This window comes from Clytia hemisphaerica, unplaced genomic scaffold (assembly GCF_902728285.1).
Source record: "Clytia hemisphaerica strain Z4C2 unplaced genomic scaffold, Clytia hemisphaerica genome assembly, whole genome shotgun sequence".
Lineage (NCBI taxonomy): Eukaryota > Metazoa > Cnidaria > Hydrozoa > Leptothecata > Clytiidae > Clytia > Clytia hemisphaerica.
This window is the reverse complement of record NW_027104280.1, coordinates 170,225-187,322: the sequence shown is the minus strand read 5'-3', so window position 1 is coordinate 187,322 and position 17,098 is coordinate 170,225. Positions and strand designations below refer to the sequence as shown.

Sequence of the window (17,098 nt, the reverse complement as noted above, 5' to 3'; positions counted from 1 at the left end):
TTATATTTTGACTGAATTCTGGCATCAAGATACTATGGTTTGAGATTATAATAGTCTCATTGTCAAACAAAGCACCTTATCTCTAAAAAGTGTGTCCCATATTTACCCCGTAGTCAAATCTTAATTTTGGGGTAATTATGGGACACTAAAGTTTGAGTTTCAAGTGTTTATTTTTTATAAGAAAAGTACAAACTTGATTTCCTAGTTTAATGGAATCATAACTACACTCTAAGTCTTTCAAAACCTGCAAAGGTTTGCATCTAAATTTACTTCAGTTGGTCTAGATTGCTCTATACAAATATTACTGTTTAAAGTGTCCCGTTATTACCCCAAAATAGGAAAAAAGCTGGGGTAAAAATGGGAAAAAAGCTGGGGTAAAAACGGGACACTGTCACTAATTTTGTTGAAAGTCCTTTAAATGATAGCACTTGGATTTGAAGTCATCAAGTGAATGCAAAACCTCAAATATCATGACCTTTTGGAGAGATATCTGGATTTTTCAATAACATTTTATACCTGTCCCATATTTACCCCGAGGGTGTCCCATAATTACCCCAAAATACGAGGTAATTACAGGACACCTTTAAAATAAATTTTAGGAACATCTACTAAATTTCAAGGAAAAGTAATACATCTTATGTAAAGGTCATACTTTGACAAATAAAATATCAAAAGATCGGATCTCTAGCAGTTACATCAATATGCCTTCTTACCTGTCTTTAAAAATATAAATAAAAGTAATCACGGAAAAGGACGCGAAAAAAAAAGACATAAGTGTGAGAACAGAGTAATCAAACTCGATAGAAAAAGTACCATTAGAAGTCATAAAAAATCAACCTGAATAAATGCAATCGGAATCCCAGAGAACTTCATAATTCCCCAAACAACATTACATTACTATCATTACATAAATTTTACAATTACGTCAGAGTAGACTACGCTCACCACCGAAGAGGTTTATTTGGAAAGGGTAATTACATTTTATTGTTCGCTTCTTTTTTAAAGATTGGCCGGGTTGGAAAGTATGAATTTCTTTGTACATATTTTACCTACACCAAATATTTAGGAGGCTGAGTTTTAAACGAATCGTCAAGTTGAAACGAACGATAAATGTATCAAGGTCTGTTTTATTTACCCCCTGGTGACTTAACAAAAGAGACTTAACTCGATGTTACAATCCAATTATTGTTTTATTGTTAATAAGTTTGTCTCGGCCTTTTTATAATGAGCGAGACATACGTTCTCTGATTACGCAATTTTCATATTGACATTTTCGAGGCATTTTGATGTAACTGTCTAGGATTAATACTTTCAGAGTGATGCCCAAATAAGTCAAAATCGTCCCGTAATTACCCTATACATCTTGAATTTTCTGACTTTGACATTTGACGCCCCCACCCTAGCCCAATTAACAATGTTCAAGCTAAAAGAGTTTTTTGCTATTTTGGCCCAAACATGATCCAAATTTTTTTTGGGTATGCTCTATTTCTATTTTGGGTTGAGTTGCGGCAGGAGGCTTTAAAGGCCTATTCTCGCAACTATAGACGCTTACTCACAAGTGTTTCAACCGGTATTCCAACAAATCCATGCAAAAGCCACGCAAAAGATATTTTGAGGATCAAGAAGGTTACACCCAATTGAGGACATTCTCACACCGAATATATTCGGTGTATGTACTGTGCATGAATTCCAGACTGTGTCAAATGGATTTTCCCCCATCCCAAACTTTTATTGAAAAAAAGTCGACTTTAAATTTGAACAGTCAAGATTGCTAACCTAACTAATGGCTCTATATATAGTAAAATACTAACTGTAACTAGATTTACTCCTCCAAAACACCTCCTTTACATGCCTTTTGTCTTTGCACTTTGGTCAATCTTGCTGCTTGCTGCTGTCTGAAATAAAGATCCCGATTTCCCCGTTTTCGAGACTTTCCCGCGCAAATTCAAGGGGCCTGGAATTCCCGAGTTATTTTTACCCGACTTATTTTTTTCCGAGTTATTTTGCAAATGATATTTTTTAACTCGGTTTTTTTCGTGCATTTAACTTTTTCGAGTTATTTGATAAATTTTAACTCGGCTTTTTTTTTTCGTACCTTTAACTTTTCGAGATAACTTCCGAGGATTGAAGTCGAGTTATATTTTTGAGTTCAGTTATGAAAAACCGAGTTCATGCGTCCTTTTTCGCAATTTTTGGCTTGATTATATCCTCATCAACAATTTGGTAGTCGGTTCCTTTATTCTTTAAGCCTTAATTTTAAAGAATAAGAACTGAGTTATGAAATAGGAATAACTCGAGTTTGAGGAACTTTACCTTGGGTACCAGCAGAGGCCAAGTTTTCATCATCAGCGAAAATATTATACCGGGTGTGCCAGAAATAAGTTACCCTCTTTAACAGAAGTTCTTGAGATCTTCGAATTTCTAAAGAATCCAACTATTTCTATAATGAAGAGGAAAAGCAAACTTAAACTTTGATGGGTCTTTTATCAAAATTTTGGTTCGTTAGATCAAAAGGTATGATTAAATGAAAAATAAAGAAAGGATATGTCAGGCCTAAGGCCTGAAAATCTCCTTAAATACCTTTCTGATGGAAATGGTTTGAGTTCTAAAGAAGTCCCTTAATGGGACTAATTTGACCAAATTTCGATCTTTCTTGGAGCAAAATTTCCGATTTTTCCAACCCTTAAAGAGACTTCCAGGTTCCAGAGAAAGCACCCTTTAGGGCGGCACATGCCCGTACCCTTCACTTGCCGCCCGGAATACTATTAGATACACGGTCTTCTGGAAGGTGGGATACGGGATATACAGGTAAATTAAACCCGTATTGGTGGCGAGCTTAAATGTGCAACTGATTTATTCCGTTGAAGTCCCCTTTGCTTGTATTCCAAAAGCACGAAAAACTTTCAGAGCTCTCCAAGTACATTCTTATATTGAAGAGAGCAAACTGTAAAAGTGGGATCTGTGAAAGTGACATTTTACAGAATCGCAATTGAGAGTCTTTCGATTCACACACATACACTAATATAAACTATTCAAGTTATTAACACGAAATTACCCTTGATTCAGTGCTATAAAGTAGTTTGGAGCTAGGTTTTGTATATATTTATCAAGTGGAATTTTTTAGTTTGGTGATATTGATCCAGAGAAATGTACAGCTTTTTTTCTTTATACATTATACAACGATAGTTTGGTATTTCACAGTCAATTTTTACAGCACCTATATATAACTACAACGTAAATAACAACAAAAATATATAACAAAACAAAATGGGATTAGAATAAATACAGTAAAAATATATCAACAACCTAATGCCGTTATTTATGTACAGAAAATCTATTTACATTATTCAGTACATACGTTACAGAGTTTTGAGTACAGTTTGTATTTTCGGAATGAGCTGAGAGCTAAATAACGCGAGAATTTTTAAGCTACTTAAAATTAAAAAGGGTATTCAAAATTTACACCTCAAGAAAAATAAACAGATCAGACCTGTAAATGTATTTATTTGTGTCAAAATATCCTGATTGTAAAATTGAACAGGTTTCCGAAATCATGGCCTTTAGGTTCTTTTTAAGGTTTAATCGGTAGCCCAAACCAGGGTCAAAACGACGAGATTAATTTCACGGGATTTCTTCCTGTCGGACCGGATGAAGTACTGGCTCAATATCCGGATGAACATGTCCTTTCTCGATTTCCGCATTCATTTCAAACCATGTCTCCTTGTTGGACTTTGCCCCTTCTAAAAATGGACTCAATAATGAGTTGTAGTCAGAGAGCACCTGCAAGAGAAGGAACAGAAATACATTTATATCTTATTATTTAAATTGACAGAAGAATGGTCATATCCCTTGAAAGTCGGATAACTACATACAAATACCGGAATACGGTATAGAGGTTTTACAGACTTGGTGAAATTATGTTAGATTCTACCGTTATGGAAGAAATCATTTGGCTTTCCAAATGCCTTCTTCCATTATTGGTTGGTTGACAGAACAGACCAATGGGTTAAGTACCTTACTAAAGCCACTAGACACACTTTCTAACATAATTTTGGAAGATGGTCAAAAATAGGAAGAAACCAAACGAACCTTATAAACAGGTATTCCCATAAACTGGAAAAAGTTGACTTGTAGCTTTGGTAATTGTAAAATGTAGTTACGATCCATCATTTGCTAAAAAAAGATTAGAGTAAAGATTAAAGTATTTCAATGAAACGCTGACACTTTCATTTCGACACGAGAATAAAAGAATTTCAAGGTTAATAGTGTCGGCTTCGTTAGAATTAAAAAATAAAAAGAATCAGAACACGAGACTCAACTCCTTTACATCTACTCCTTTTCATCCCTAGCAAGCACCTCGCCAAAAACCGAGATTTCTCATTCCATTTCTTAATGAGTTCCACTTTGACGATTTTCGAAAGATAGAAGCCTTTCATATGCTCTGACGCAAATTCGATTTTTTTGCTACTGCAGGAGCTTTGAAAGTTAAAAGTGACGTCAAAAAATCGAATGTTTAGAGCGACGTTAATTGCGTAGAAAAACGCTAGTGACGTCTAGTATAGTTATCTGATATTCCGATGGCGTATTGGCGGCCGCCCACGCTAAAGCTCTAAAGGAGCGGGCCAATATACCATCGGAGAGAAATAGTAGTCATCCATTGATGTGCCGACATAAGTTTAGCCCTCATTTTCGGGGCCGTGCTGAACGCTCAAAAATTGTTTTTTTGAGATCTGGCGCCTCGAAAAGACCGTCAAATCACTGTCGTTAGTTACCACGTCATGAGTATGTCGGCAAAAATTACAAACAACATGGCTGATGTAATTTTCAAAAAATGTGTGCTGTTATGGTTGTTTTTGGTTTCTTTTGATGGATTTTTTGTAGTTTAACTGTACTTATCACTCCCTGAATATTACTTTTAGTATCCAGTGTAATTTCTGTATGTGCACCAACCCAAAAAATGTGTTTCTACCACAGAAAAGTTGATAATCATAACTTTGGTTTTTGTTTGTTTTGATGGCATGGCTGATTTTTTTCTGCACTTTCTCAAATTTTTATACCATTCAAAGACCAAAGAAACTAAAGCAGGTATGTTCCTATGGGCTTAGGCTTTTATCAGTAACTTTCATGTTGTTATCTATCTTAGACCGTCCTCCAAATATAACTGTTGTCCACCGGCCGACAACCGACAAACCGACTTCAGTGTTCCAGAACTGAAGTTTTTTGGATAAAATCTTTATTAAACTTCACAAAAGTGTTCATTGAGGGTTAGTATTCATTTTCTATAGCTTTAGTTTTTCTTTTAGTGTTATTTATAAATGCCGATTATGACTTTTCTCTTCTTTCTTTCAGGCTTTTTTGTGTACAATGTTATTTCTATTTTGTTTTTGCTTCTGTGATCAGTTTAAAAAGAAGGAAAAAAATACTTATTTGAGTATTTCTACATGCCCTCCTTGTTAAAAGAATGATAATATTTTGCATGATTCCTTCTCCAAAAAGTTTTGTATTTGAATTTATTTCGTGAAACCTTTTGAAGTTTTTTCTGACCCAAATTTTGTCGGCCATGACACCTTCCCTGTCCAAATTGCACTCGGGCCCATTTTTCTAAAAAATTACGCGGTCAGGCGAAATTCCGTAATGTATTTCTTCCAGATGTTGAAAATTTTCCCGACCTTCAGAGCTTTAGCGTGTCGGAAGAAAATTTCTACATCGGGTGCCAGATAACTAGTATAGGCTACTTCATTCCCTCCTGCTGAACATTTTCCAGAGGTTCAGTGAGAGAAGCCAAATCTTAATAAACAAGGAGTTTTTCTATACCTTTGGCTGAACGTGTAACTGGTCTCGTTCGATATCACCTTGATGGAAAAATTCACTAGTCACCAGATGGACCACCTGTAAGAAAGATTGTTTATTTTAATGACGCAGTATGACAGTAACCTCGTTCCCTGAGTGTGTCGGCTTTTTTATGCTTACTAAAAGAGAAAAAACCCCCAACGTCCATCAGTCACGTAAATTAAGCTTTGGAATAAGGTTGGTATTACATTAGGAATCATAATTGGAAAATGGCGACAATAGAAGGCTCAAACAGCATCTATATGAGCAAACTAGACATTACTACTTATATTTTACTGTAAAAGGGTTCTTTTTCAAGAAGGGAACATTTGGAAAAGGATGAAGGTGAGAAAAATACCCTTTTCTGGATATCCCATGGTTTTGTGATTCCACTGAGATCTGAAGCTGTCATCAACATGCTGCGAAGCATTGCGCGATTCTCCGAAAGACTGGTATCTAATGATTTTGTTTCCACAGCATTTGAAAACTTGTCTCGCTGCCTAGAGAAGTAAAAGATTTCTTGATAGTCAAGTTGTACCTCTCTAATTCCATCATGAAAGGACCAAGAATTATCTTCAAATAGAGTTACCGAATTAAGAACAGTCTTAAGAATTTCCGATCTCAGGGTACCCAGGCACGACGCAACAGGTACGGCAGGTACGGCGAACGCCCGAAATTTTCCTCTTCGTCGGTAAAATCACATTGTCTTATTATGGCGTGGCACATTTTAGGTATTGTCATTTTGCATCAGTGTGCAAAATTTCATAAAAATATATAAAGTACAGCTCAAAAAATTCAAGAAATACTGTCTTTCCGGCGAAAATAGGTTGTTCCGGCGGTTTTTAAATAGTTCCGGCTTCAAAAATCAATTTTTTTTGAAAATTGAAACATGCTTGATGGTGGGCATCGCTATTAATAATGTTTTTGAATGAAAAAAACAGCCAATTATAAGAAAAAAGTCCAATGAAAATCCAGAAAAACGGCGATTTCCGGCATATTTCCGGCATTTTCGGCCGGTAAAAAAATTTCTCAAAAATCGGACTCGGCCATGTTTTGGGAATTGTTAATACACATCTTTGAGCAAAAAAATCAGAAAAAACTAATGATAAAATCTCGAGAAAATGCCAAAAAAAACAGTTTTTCCGGCATAAAAATCGGGCTCCGTCACATTTTGGGCATTGCCATTTTGCATCTTTGTGCCAAAAGTCAGAAAAAACTAAGGAGCCAATCTCGAGAAAAGCTGGTAACAGACGGACGGACGGACGGACGAACGGACAGACGAACGAACGAACGAACGAACGAACGGACAAAGGTTAATTTATAGGACCTCCACCGGGGTACCCGGATGTAGGTCCAAAAAGCTTCCGTCGTGCCTGTACCATTGCTTGAATGGAAGAAGGAAAACAAAGATTAGAATGAAGGAGAGTTTAATGTACTGAATAGGAGATATACCAGGAAGCAATCTTCTTCGAATTGCAAACTGATGAAGCAAGCAATATTTTACCTGATATAGTTAGACAAGTCAGTAGCAAGGATGGCGTGCTTCAGAAGTTTCATCACTTTCCGATATTCCTGAGACTGCAGGTGAGCGAAAATGTTGTTTCCCTAAAGTAAGGTAAAAAATGCAGTGGTATCAAATAACAGGAGATTGTTAACCCAATGAAAAACCTTTTGGTAACTACTTACGCAGAAAAATCTGTCCTTTAGATAACCACAAAAATAAGGTAAAATTGACTCTCTTGTTCTTGGAGATAGCAGTTATAGGAAAATAACAAGTTTGCAAGTGTTTCAATGGGATAATAGAAATTGCCGTTAAAACTCAATATTCGAAACAAAATATAACAATTCTTCGGATGAATTTAACTGAGAGCTGAGAATAACAACCAGTAGTAGAGTAAAGATAAACAAGCACTCACCTCACTATTGAGAATGGTAACCGCACAGTTGAAATGATGTTGTTCCATTGTCGACGTGCCGTACAATTTCTGAAGTGGCGAGTCCGTTCTGTAAAATAACAATAAGGATGTAAAAAGTCTTTTTCATAATTCAAACCTCTATAACTCGAACAACTCTCCATAACTCGAACGGCTTCAAAGTAAGGAGAGTCGACTTTAGAACTAATGGTAGGTTTGTTGATTCGAGATTAATTAATGTAAAAAAAGTGTGTAGATTTAAAGAAAGTTTATTTTATTTCTCATTTTTTGAAGATAAAAAATGACCACTATTGAATTGACAGGTGGACTTACTTCATTTGAAATTCATTGTTGGTGCCTCGATGATCCAAATCGTGACAAAGACATCCGACTAACAGAGCCAAACATTCGGAAGAACTCAGTTGCTCACTCATTTTACCAGTCTATGGGAAAGAGACAATGATTATTAATTCTTAAAAAACATATGCTTTTTTATTAGATAAAGCCGATTGGACGCTGAATGGCCCTACCTGATGATTAAAGTTAGAGCAAGGTCGAAGGTGACAGGTCGCAGGTCAACAAAATACAGACCAGAAGAACATTATGAGATCATAAAGTTACATGAATACATAACACCGTAACACAAACCAGAAAAAACTTGAAATCTTGAGAAAATTGTAAAAACTGGTTTTTCCGGCATATTTCTAGCATTTTCGGCCGGGCGGCCGGGAAGACAATTTTTCGAAAATTGGGTTCCCTTACATTCTAGGTATTACCATTTTGCACCAGTGTGCAAAATTTCATGACAAATAGACAATTACAACTCGAGAAATTCATGAAAACCCGTAAAATTCCAGAGCCAAAACCATCTTGCTCAGAATTGAGATCAGTTTGAAGATTCATTTAGTTCAGTATGTGACAATGGAGAGTCATTCCTGGAAAAAGTTTGTTAACGTATTTCCTTACCGTCAGCATGGCGAACATTGATTGAGTGACGTTGAAGGCGTGTCTCCAATTATGATAAATCACTCTTCGATAATTATTCTTCACTGTGATCAAAAACCTACACAAAACCTGAAAAATCAATAGAACAACCCTGTCTCATCATTCCATTACTTTCAAAAACATCCAAACTAGTTCCTAGATCTTGTCATACGGAAGGAAGCAATATTTAGTAGGAGTGCAACCGTTCCCAAATCATACCCAAAACTAAAATTCCGTCAAAACACTGAAAATTGTTACCAAGATGGGAAGAAAAACCATAAAGAAATATTATTAGTTACACGGTCATTTGCCATGGTTCAAAATTGGCTAATTTGAGCCATCTAACCTTAGCGAACAAGTTGCTTATAAAAAAACGTCCCTGTACCTCGTAATCAATTTGGAACTTTTTAAGGAATCCAAACTCCATAAACATTCGAATGGCGGCCGCCAACATTTCGTGATCCAGTAACGAGAAGTCATCGAAAGTAAAACTCGTTAAATGGAATTTGCTGCATGATGGAATTGACGCGAACTGAAAAAGAAATGGAAAATCAAGTTATCCGTGAAAAAGATATCCTCTTTTTGAATCATCATCACTATTGTTCGAACACCATCGAGAAGATGATAACGTTCTACGGGGATAGCCAAGTAGACAGCATTTTTGCTCTTTTCATAGAGTTCACAGACACCTGGCTCGGCTATCTATGAACTAAACGGAACATTGGAAGGGGCTCGGCTATCTATGATCTAAACGGAACATTGGAAGGAGCTCGGATTTGCACCGAGAACCATGTTATGTTGGAACATTAGAAGGAGCTCGGATTTGCACCGAGAACCCTGTTATGTTGGAACATTGGAAGGAGCTCGGATTTGCACCGAGAACCATGTTATGTTGGAACATTGGAAGGAGCTCGGATTTGCACCGAGAACCATGTTATGTTGGAACATTGGAAGGAGCTCGGATTTGCACCGAGAACCATGTTATGTTGGAACATTGGAAGGAGCTCGGATTTTGCACCGAGAACCATGTTTATGTTGGAACATTGGAAGGAGCTCGGATTTGCACCGAGAACCATGTTATGTTGGAACATTGGAAGGAGCTCGGATTTGCAAACCGAGAACCATGTTATATTGGAACATTGGAAGGAGCTCGGATTTGCACCGAGAACCATGTTATGTTGGAACATTGGAAGGAGCTCGGATTTGCACCGAGAACCATGTTATATTGGGACATTGGAAGGAGCTCGGATTTGCACCGAGAACCATGTTATATTGGGACATTGGAAGGAGCTCGGATTTGCACCGAGAACCCTGTTATATTGGAACATTGGAAGGAGCTCGGATTTGCACCGAGAACCCTGTTATATTGGAACATTGGAAGGAGCTCGGATTTGCACCGAGAACCATGTTATATTGGGACATTGGAAGGAGCTCGGATTTGCACCGAGAACCCTGTTATATTGGAACATTGGAAGGAGCTCGGATTTGCACCGAGAACCATGTTTATATTGGAAACATTGGAAGGAGCTGGATTTGCACCGAGAACCATGTTATGTTGGAACATTGGAAGGAGCTCGGATTTGCACCGAGAACCATGTTATATTGGAACATTGGAAGGAGCTCGGATTTGCACCGAGAACCATGTTATGTTGGGACATTGGAAGGAGCTCGGATTTGCACCGAGATCCATGTTATGTTGGGACATTGGGAAGGAGCTCGGATTTGCACACCGAGAACCATGTTATATTGGAACATTGGAAGGAGCTCGGATTTGCACCGAGAACCATGTTATGTTGGGACATTGGAAGGAGCTCGGATTTGCACCGAGAACCATGTTATGTTGGAACATTGGAAGGAGCTCGGATTTGCACCGAGAACCATGTTATATTGGGACATTGGAAGGAGCTCGGATTTGCACCGAGAACCCTGTTATATTGGAACATTGAAGAGCATGCACCGAGATCCATGTTATGTTGGAACATTGGAAGGAGCTCGGATTTGCACCGAGAACCATGTTATGTTGGAACATTGGAAGGATCTCGGATTTGCACCGAGAACCATGTTATGTTGGAACATTGGAAGGAGCTCGGATTTGCACCGAGAACCCTGTTATATTGGGACATTGGAAGGAGCTTGGATTTGCACCGAGAACCATGTTATGTTGGAACATTAGAAGGAGCTCGGATTTGCACCGAGAACCATGTTATATTGGAACATTGGAAGGAGCTTGGATTTGCACCGAGAACCCTGTTATGTTGTGCTAACCATGCCTTTTGGTACCGTGAAAAGCACAGGTCGAAATCATATATCGACGCTGTGCCGACGAATCGAGATTCTATTCAGCGCGCAATCAACGAAGACAAAAGTAACCATGACGACCATCCAAGATCTTGGATGAAGTTCAAAGTTGATATTTTTATTCCCGTCGTTGATAACACAACTTAAAAATGTCATCAATGCTTTTTAAAAAGAGTCAGTGATAGAGAGTCGTAACATAAAGTCTGTCTATTATTTCAATTCAATTAATATGACATTTCCATAATTAAAAGTTTAGTAATTACTGTTATACATTTGGGGATCATGTAAAAGATTTCTTTCGAAAGAAACTCACTTCAATTACACTTAGAGGTTTCTGGGGAATTCGTAAATAGTAAACTGCATACTGATACAGTCTGCTAGACATTAATAAGGTAATATTTGCTCTTCATCTTTGATTCTTTCTAAAGTGATTAGATTGACACATGCGCGATAAAATTTCTATTATTGGTCTTCAGAGGTTAATATATTCCTTGAAAGCTTAACCTCTGATACTCAGGGTAGCCTTTTGGTACTATGAATAATGGTCACGTGGTATGCATTTTGAAGATCACGACTAAGTACGGTTAAGTCTCCTGAATATCAAGGGGCCAGTTGTTATTTCATTGATTATAATAAAACAGTACGGACCTTTAGTTTGTCAACATCTGTTTGTCTTGCTGCAGTGTGATATGATAACGCCTGAAAGTACAAGCAAATGCGAGTCGTTAGTTTTACAAAGATATGTTAAATTAGAAATCACTCACATCCCCTTTTTAAAAGAGCCAGTAAAGTTTACTCCAAATAAGTTTCAAGTTTCTAAGTTTAAGTCTAATCTTTCTGAAAGTGCGCATATTATAAAAGTCAAAACATATTTTGTCATCACTGGATTATCTGATACAGGTAGAGCCGTCACGTTGCAAACACGGTATAATCTTAAAGTAATTTCAACGTATCACGTACCTCTAGCGCTACTTTCTGGTGAGCTTGACCTTTAACAATGTTATCGTACATGATGCAATTGTTGATTCCCAAACCGGCGAAAATTGCGAACGCCTCCAACAATTGTTCTTCGTTTGCAGAGAGGCTGTTTGTAGAAGACACGTCCTCGCGGTCGTACAGTTTTAACACGCCGATGATTTGTGACGAATTATTACGTACCGGTATACTGATGAGACCGTCTTCGCATAGAATACCGGCTGGTACCGAACTGACTGGTGTTGATGACAAAATCATTTTCTTTTGCTGAAAAAAGGGAAGGGAAAATATTTTGATTAGCAGATCGAAATATAGATTTTATGGCTACCTGGTTATCGAACGTTAACCTTCGCAGAAAGCAATAATTATGTATCTATTATCCAACTTTTTCTATTTTTACCACCATAACAGATCGTTAAAATTTAATTCATATAATTTTGGCTACCAGATCAAACTTTATGCCTGTTAGTATCTGGTTATCAGGCGTTACGCTTCATTAATCATGTATCTTTTTATTACAAAACACGATATCCAAATTTTTTTATTTTTGCCGCAGCAAAAGATCGTTAAAATCAAATCCTTACATTTTTGGACTTAAGTGTTTTCGTATCAGCAACCACATCAGAAAATGGATCAAAGTTTGAAGAAAACACCATACTGTCTCGCTGGAATCTAAAGACAAAATATAAGAACAGTTTGAGGATCAAGAATCTATAATTGCTGGTAGGTACGAAAGATGTTTAGTGAACTTGAAATTTTAATTTGAAACGAGGTTTGAAATTTACATTACTTACTTTGAAAAGCGTTTTTCTTTTTTATCAATTTCCGAAGTGACTTGGAATAACTTGGAAAAGACTTGCCTCTGAAATATAAGTTAAGCAACACGTGTTTGTTAGCAGGGAATAAGTAAATTTTACTGGCTGATGCAATTTGATTGCTGAAAATTTTACATGTATCAAAAATAAAATTAAATGATTGCTTCTTAGTAATCAGCTCCTGTTAAATCAATGTGAAAGCTTCATGTCGTAGAAGCAGAGTGGTACCAAAGCCCATAAAAAAGTCTCGGGGGGAGGGGGGTTCTAACGTTGGAGAATGTCGGGTTTGTGTAGACTTGACCTTCGAAAACCGAATTTTAGATAGACAAATTTTTTTGCGAAAACGTTACCCTTAGAGAGAAACAGACCCTTACCATCCATGTATTTACACACCCAGCACCTATTTTGCTTAAGTAACCCTTCCCACGGAAACTCATCTTTAATTTTTCATTTTCAGAACACAAATATTTAGCTTTTGTCTCGCTTACCTCTTCAACTTCTTTTGGGTCATCGAGCAACATGAGTGAAGCACGTTTACAGTTAAACATTTCTAAAGCTTTGTTTAAGATCTTCTGAATGGCGTTTGTGAGCGATGATTGTTCTTCAAAGATATCGTGTGAAAACTCTAACAACATCTGAATAGGGAGGAAAAATGTTCTGGTATATCAAAAACGGTGATCGTGTGGTTTTTTCCTTCAAAAGAAAACTGCATCCATGACAAAGCCGAAGAATATTTAGGGATTTGATAATTTGGAATATAAAATCAGATAAAATATGGAATAGAAATTCATCCAAGGCCACGTTTTTGTTTCGTCGCTAATTGGCCACGGGACATTAGTTACATTCAATGCCGAAATCTGTTGACAATTTTGTTGGGTATTTTAACGTTCTTCAGAATTTAAAGCTCGGACGAGAATTGCAATAAGCAGTTAATAGACAAAGTCAAATCCAATATACAAAAATATTGGGCGTGCAAGTAAAGATATTGGACGAGGCTTCGCCGAGTCTAATATCTTTTCTCGTAGCCCAATATTTTTCATATTGGATGACACTGCGTCCATGGTTTATTATCCGTTTATCGCTAAAATATTTCTCGTTTTCAAACATAATATAACAATAGCGTTCAGTTTGAGGTCGTTGTTGTTATTTTCTGCCCGCGCAGTTTGATTATTAGCCCGAGGGTGTCATTTGGGCCAGACGCGAAGCGGAGGGCGCAAATGGCACTAGAGGGCTAATAATCAAACTGCAAGGGCAGAATTAATGACAACAACGAACGAAAACTTAACGCTATTACTATTATTATCCATATCGAAAATTCAAACGTTTTTTTCTCGCGTCAGCCAAGTCTTTTCGCTTCAATACAATGACTTCAACAAGTTTTGAGTACCCTTGCGAGCAGACCGCAAATGACCAAAAAGCTTTTTTTTCTGACGTCGGTTTAGTCTCACCGCTTCAATGCAACGACTTCAATAAAGTTCCGAGAGGGCCGCAAATGACGTTATCACCCAATAACCAGGGCGGTTAATGATATTTCAGCCCTCTGAAGCACGACGCCTTAGTTTTCTCAGCGCGGGTATGACTATTTGAGTCATAGAACCTTTCTGACTGACTGACTGACACATATTTTTAATACAATATTGCAATACTTTATTTCTTTCAAATTCTTCTTTGGTGAGTTCGAAGATGAGAGCGTTCGTTATGCTGATCCCACAGTATGATAAGAAACTCGCTCCAATCTATAACAAAAATAATCGGGTTTAACAAATAACAAGTTTTCATTTTGAAAAATTCCCGCGAATTTAATTTCACGAGCTAGCTATCGCATACGATTTCGCGTAATTCATTTTCGATACCTAAACCTATATTGCCAAACCTTTAATTGAAAATAATTTCGTTGTTGCTGAGAAGAAGATGAAGGAGGACCAGTAAACAATATTTAAAAAGATCCTTTAAATCGTTATTTAGTATGGTAGGTTGGCAAGGAAAATGAGAGTGGATTCACCTGTTTATCTTCGTCCACGAATTCACCAGACTTGTTGTTGGATGAAACTATCACTGCTATCGTCTGCCGTAAGAAAAGAAACATCCGTTTATATCCTTGCATCAGTTTTTCAATAAACCAAGTTATTCACAGGAAAAAGATTTTTTAATTCGAGGCAGTAAAATATTCTCTGCTATCGTCTACCGTAAGAAAAACCTTCAAATGAGTTTGGAGTGTTGAATTATTGCTAGTCTATTAAACTATAAAAGGGAGACCTTTTTTATATACTATATATGGTATGCTTTACATTCTTTTATCTCTCAGGTCTAAGAGTTGATGAAAGTTCGATATTAAGTTAATTCATACAAAACCTGGCCTAATTTCTAAATACCTTTCCCTCGCTATTTTTGACGGGTTGCAAAAGTGCATTTCTCGTGTTTTTGGTCCACCAGCTGTCGAAGATGGGATGATATTCGCTAAACTGAGAAAAGAGAAACAGTGAAACATGAAATTTAAAACGACGTTCATTTTGGCGTTTATTCATGTAAAAACAAGTTTTGTATTAACTGGGAAAAATCTTACATTATCTGATATTCTCAAAGCGAATTGACGGCCACCCACGCTAAAGCTCTAAAGGAACGGGCCAATTTTCCATCGAGGAGGAATAGTTCTAAGTCGAGATTAACTGCTCTGATGCTTAAATATAACGAAGGGACCCGACAAACCTCAAAAATAAGGACTGGATTGGGTCCCTAACCTAGGCCTTCAACTGAAAAATCCTTGATGTGATATGGCAAGATTACGTAATCCAAACCTCCCAGATGCTGAAAATTCTGTCGGAATTTCAACGGGTGGCATATGAAGCTAATGACAAACCTTTGAAATATCATTGACGATTAGTGATTGGCCATTTTCAGCCACGTGACCTACGATACCGCTTCCTATTGGTATACTCTGTGGTTGCTTAGAAACGGACGAAGAAAGACTTTCTTTACGAACACCTTTCGCTATACTGACGTCATTCAAAAGAAGTTTTAAAAAGCCATTTTCACCATCCATATGGACCAGAAATATTGACGCTTTCTCAGTGTTCAGTAAAAATCCAAGGTTGACTAAAATCTTAAAACAGACTTTAGTTAAACTCATGTCTTTAGATATATCTTTAATAATCTCGACTAAATAGTGCGACTCGTTTGAGTCACGCAGCCCTGTATGATTTTCAACGTTGATATGTTTGGAGACACCAGATCCACTGTATACTGAGGAGCGAATCAGGTTGGATAAATTTTTCTTATAAGTAGGCGCAGATTGCGCTTTCCGCAGATGAGGTTTTTGTTGAGTATCAGTCGATATAGCGGGTAGCTGAAGCAACTCGATCGCTTTCTGTAGACTGTTATTATTTTCATCCATTGATATAGTCCTATATCGAGTTTCCTGTGGTAAAACTACTGAGTTACTCCTCGAAGTCCGAGTAATCAAGTCTTCCTCGATTGTATCTAAACATTCATCACTGCCGTAACATAACTTTTTGACGTCGTTATTAACGGGATCTGAGCGCCGCCTGTTGGCGTTATTTTCTAAATAGGCGTGCTTCATATTCGGTAGTACGTTGTTATTATACGATTTATGGTCACGTGGTTCAGTCTCGATATCCCCCATAATGCATTGCGGTTCGTCCACAGGGTTTGTGTTAAAATTCGATTTGACGTGGTTTCTATCATGAGGCGGTGCACCACGATCCCGCCTTGACACCCTTTTCAAACTTAAGCCAATCATATTATCATACCATGCTTGGAAAAACTCGTCAGCGACATCAAGGTTATTTTTTAAGTAAGTATAAACAAACTGTTTTGCGAATTGTGGATTTTTCTTGAGATATAATTCAACGTCATATTGTGTAAGGTAATCCTCGCCCTCTTCTTCAAGCAAATTATTCTCCATTTCGCTCTCTTCTTTACTCGCTTCTTCCTTATTCCCTTTTCATGTTAAGCCCAGTCATCTTTTCGTTTATTTTCAGCCTGAAGCAAAAAAAGGAGAAACAATTTAGACAATTCCGCAGCAAACCATCTAAACAACAACCAATATATTGTGCAATCCCAGAAAAGCCGGGAAGGTGGCTCCTTGTAAAGAATTTGCAGTTTAAGTCAATCATCGCGTATGCAAAAGTTAAGATTTCCTTACGGAAATGCTTAAAATAGGCGGAAAAACACATTAACCCGGCTGCTAAAAAAACATTGCTGACTTTTACATTTTATGAATATAAAGTTACATGCGACTACTTAAGTTTATCTACTCGTGGTTTG

The 17,098-nt window shown here is 37.3% G+C and overlaps 2 protein-coding genes across 3 annotated transcripts in view; one reads left to right on the top strand and one right to left on the bottom strand.

Annotated features, from left to right (window-relative positions):
• LOC136816886 (MOB-like protein phocein) overlaps nt 1–17,098 on the top strand; it is a 121,319-nt gene that overhangs the window by 34,734 nt on the left and 69,487 nt on the right. The window lies entirely within an intron of this gene.
• LOC136816880 (dual 3',5'-cyclic-AMP and -GMP phosphodiesterase 11A-like) lies at nt 3,168–16,809 on the bottom strand. The gene is made up of 18 exons (XM_067073209.1): nt 15,672–16,809; nt 15,187–15,276; nt 14,817–14,879; nt 14,461–14,550; nt 13,303–13,449; nt 12,794–12,861; nt 12,584–12,671; nt 11,985–12,266; nt 11,673–11,723; nt 9,112–9,258; nt 8,709–8,816; nt 8,076–8,185; nt 7,746–7,833; nt 7,334–7,434; nt 6,188–6,329; nt 5,815–5,889; nt 4,090–4,173; nt 3,168–3,780 (listed from the first exon to the last, which is right to left on the bottom strand). The coding sequence occupies exons 1-18, from the start codon at nt 16,734–16,736 to the stop codon at nt 3,622–3,624; spliced, it is 2,958 nt and encodes a 985-aa protein (XP_066929310.1). The 5' UTR covers nt 16,737–16,809; the 3' UTR covers nt 3,168–3,621.

What these genes read in the sequence shown, in the direction of transcription:
- LOC136816880 (XM_067073209.1), bottom strand. Translation starts at nt 16,736, where the DNA reads ATGGAGAATAATTTGCTTGAAGAAGAGGGCGAGGATTACCTTACACAA. An exon ending in TCAAAAATAGCGAGGGAAAG is followed by an intron (nt 14,880 to 15,186) that starts GTATTTAGAAAT and finishes TTCTTACGGCAG; the next exon opens with ACGATAGCAGTGATAGTTTC. An exon ending in AAACACTTAAGTCCAAAAAT is followed by an intron (nt 12,267 to 12,583) that starts GTAAGGATTTGA and finishes CCCTTTTTTCAG; the next exon opens with CAAAAGAAAATGATTTTGTC.